Source organism: Charadrius vociferus, unplaced genomic scaffold (assembly GCF_000708025.1).
Source record: "Charadrius vociferus isolate BGI_N301 unplaced genomic scaffold, ASM70802v2 scaffold567, whole genome shotgun sequence".
Taxonomy (NCBI): domain Eukaryota; kingdom Metazoa; phylum Chordata; class Aves; order Charadriiformes; family Charadriidae; genus Charadrius; species Charadrius vociferus.
The window spans coordinates 637,155-639,781 of record NW_009649304.1 but is presented as its reverse complement, the minus strand read 5'-3'; the positions used below and the strand labels follow the sequence as shown (position 1 = coordinate 639,781).

Below are 2,627 nucleotides of genomic sequence, written 5' to 3'. Positions count from 1 at the left end.
GGGAGCCATCGCATCCCCCAGAGCTCCGGGGGCCGGGAGGGACCATGAGTGTCGCACCCGTGTCCTGAAATGTGGTCCCTTGATGCACACCGGGGGCACGAGTCGGCTCTTGCTTGCATGCCCTGTGGCACACAGCCCCGGGCTGGAGGAACAGCCTCCAAATCCAGCCGTCACCCTGCAAGGAGAAACCCAACCTCCTGGGCATCTCCCGGTAGCATCTCCCCGTCTCCGGGTGCCACGCTCCCCTCGCTTCCCTGCGTGCCTGCATGCCCTGGCGCACCGGCCACGCTGCCCGTGGCGGCGGGCTGTCGCTCACGCCTGCCTCCGCTCCCTTCCCAGACCATGCTGCTGGAGAGGGGCCGCGTCGCCCAGAAGCCCCGCGGAGAGAGCAGCTTCAACGTCTTCCCCCTCATGCTGGCGGGGCTGGATGCGGCGCACAGGTGGGTGTACGGCTCTCACGGCACCGGGCGGCTCCGCTCCTCGCCTGGCTGCTCGTGCGATGGTACCCCCATCGCCGAGGGGGTCCCCCGTGATTTATACCCATGTTTGCTCCAGCAGTGTGGGTTTTGAGGCCTCTCTGATGAGGAAGAGGCTGAAGGTGACCACATTGGTGATGCTGCAGATCAGATTTTTATAAAACCAAATTTTTATATATTTATATATCAGAGATTTTCTAGGAAACGGGCGTTTTCTGGTGCTTTGTTTTCCCCATCGCTAACACTGAAATGAGGCTGACTAAATGAGGCAGAGGTCCCTTTCCCTGTTTGCTGCTGCCTTTTCCCCACAAGCTGCGCATCCCCGGGCTGCCCGGGGGACGGGGCCACGTGCCTCTGGTGCCGGTTCCGTCCCCATGCACAGGGCAGAGCCACGGGAGCCTTTCCCGACATGGTCCCTCGGACATCACTGTGACAGCAACGGGGCTCCGTGGGCGCTGGGCTGGGGCAGAGCATCGGGGACGCTCCCCGAGGAGAGGGCAGGGGGCCTGGGGGGCGCGGGGGGCAGAGCTTGGGGCCCATTTGCCGTAACTGCTTCCAGGACGATGCTGCACTTGCACCAGGCGGCTGAGAGCAACTCCTTTGGGATCGAGCCCTTCTCAAAGGTAGGGAGAAATGCGGGCGCCGCGCGGCCGCCTGCAGCGGGATGCTGCAGCGCATGTCCTTTGTCACCCCCCGTTGGAAGATGTGTGGGGGTCCGTGGCTGCTGGGAGACTCAGGATGGTGCTGCCGTACCGGGCGCGTGGAAGGAGAGAGCGAATGTTGGGGGGTGAGGAAGGGTCTGCCCAAACAGCCTCCAGCACCCCTCCGACAGCCCCACGGCAGCAGGGGAGCTGCCAGGCCCGGGGCTGCTGCTGCCCGGTGTCTGCGCCCGCGTTTCGGGCACCCCCAGACACCCCGGGGACAGGTCCTGATGCGCCGGATTCAACAACCCCCAGTGTTTCCCCATGGCAGTGACTCCTGGGGGCGAGCGCATCCTTTGGAGAGCCCAGAACGGGCTTTTTAGGGGCTAAAAGTACCGCAGTTGATTTCCAGCACCAGCTCCTTTTTTAGTCTGAGCCGTTTGCAAAGATCGGGCACGTTGCCTACGAGCCAAAGCGCTGGGATGAATCGCGGCAATTTGCAGTGACATCATCTACTGATAAATTCAATATTCAATCTTCATTAGGAGCTCCTGCTCCGGTCCGGCAGCCAAAGGAGTGGGCTGTTTGAGTAGCAGCTCTCGCGGAGGGCACGGCGAGGTACTGCGGGTCCTCGCTCTGCTGGTGCAGCAGCAGATTTGGGTTCCGAGACGGGGTTTTACCCTCCTTTTGCAGCCCCCGATTCCTGCGGGTTCCCCATCCCAGCGCAGAAGGTTTTCCCGCTGGGATGCAGAGGGTCGGCAGGAGCCGGGCAGCGCCTCTTCAGTCCAGGGCATGTGAGCTCTGCAAAGGGGACACACGCTGTCTCCGCCACCGCTTCTCCTGCGCCCCAGTGATGTTCCCCACGGCACACGTGTCCCCAAAAAGCCGGGCTTGGCCATTGGGCTCAGCACGGCGCGGTTGCCCGAGGAGTGCCCAGGATGCCAGGGATTGGGGGGTGGAAGGATGGTCCGCCCAAAAACTCCCCGGGGGGCTCAAATCCCGCTCCGCAGCCTGGCTGTCGGCGGTGGGTTGTTCGCGTGCTCTGGAACCAGCCCAGCAGGAAAGCCAGAGCGTTTGGGTTGGGTTGGAGTTTGGGGAAATTTGTCGGGCTTTCCTTTCTGAGCGGTGCTATGGATGCCGAGACTGAAAATTTAATTGACGGCGGCTTCCCAGCGCTCATCCCCGCGGGCGGTGGGGGTGGATAACCCCTGCTGTGACACCGGTGTCACAAGTATTTGGGGTATCTTTTTTTGAATCTGGAGAAATCACAGACCTCAGCTGTATTTTCTCGTTAGTAGCCACCCCGTAGGCCTCTGCAGGAGCCGAAATCCTTCAGCCCAGGCAGGCTGGTCCTTGCCAAGGCAGGGATGCTGCCAGCCGGGGCAGGCGTGCGGTGTCTGGCCCCTGGGCTGCATGTGTCTGCACTGAAAATCCTCAGTGTAGGGGGGAAAAGGCCCTAATTTTGTGGTGGGGCTGGGTTTATTAAAAAAACGGATGGGGGCACAGGGGT

The 2,627-nt window shown here is 62.0% G+C and overlaps 2 protein-coding genes across 2 annotated transcripts in view; both read left to right on the top strand.

Annotated features, from left to right (window-relative positions):
* The window catches only part of LOC104290097 (beta-crystallin B3-like), a 369,903-nt gene that overhangs the window by 129,557 nt on the left and 237,719 nt on the right, over nt 1–2,627 (top strand). The window lies entirely within an intron of this gene.
* MYO18B (myosin XVIIIB) overlaps nt 1–2,627 on the top strand; it is a 76,246-nt gene that overhangs the window by 873 nt on the left and 72,746 nt on the right. Inside the window, exons 2-3 of the mRNA XM_009889168.1 lie at nt 340–440; nt 1,036–1,099. Of these exons, the coding sequence (XP_009887470.1) occupies nt 340–440; nt 1,036–1,099 (165 nt within the window). The remainder of the gene's footprint in view (nt 1–339; nt 441–1,035; nt 1,100–2,627) is intronic.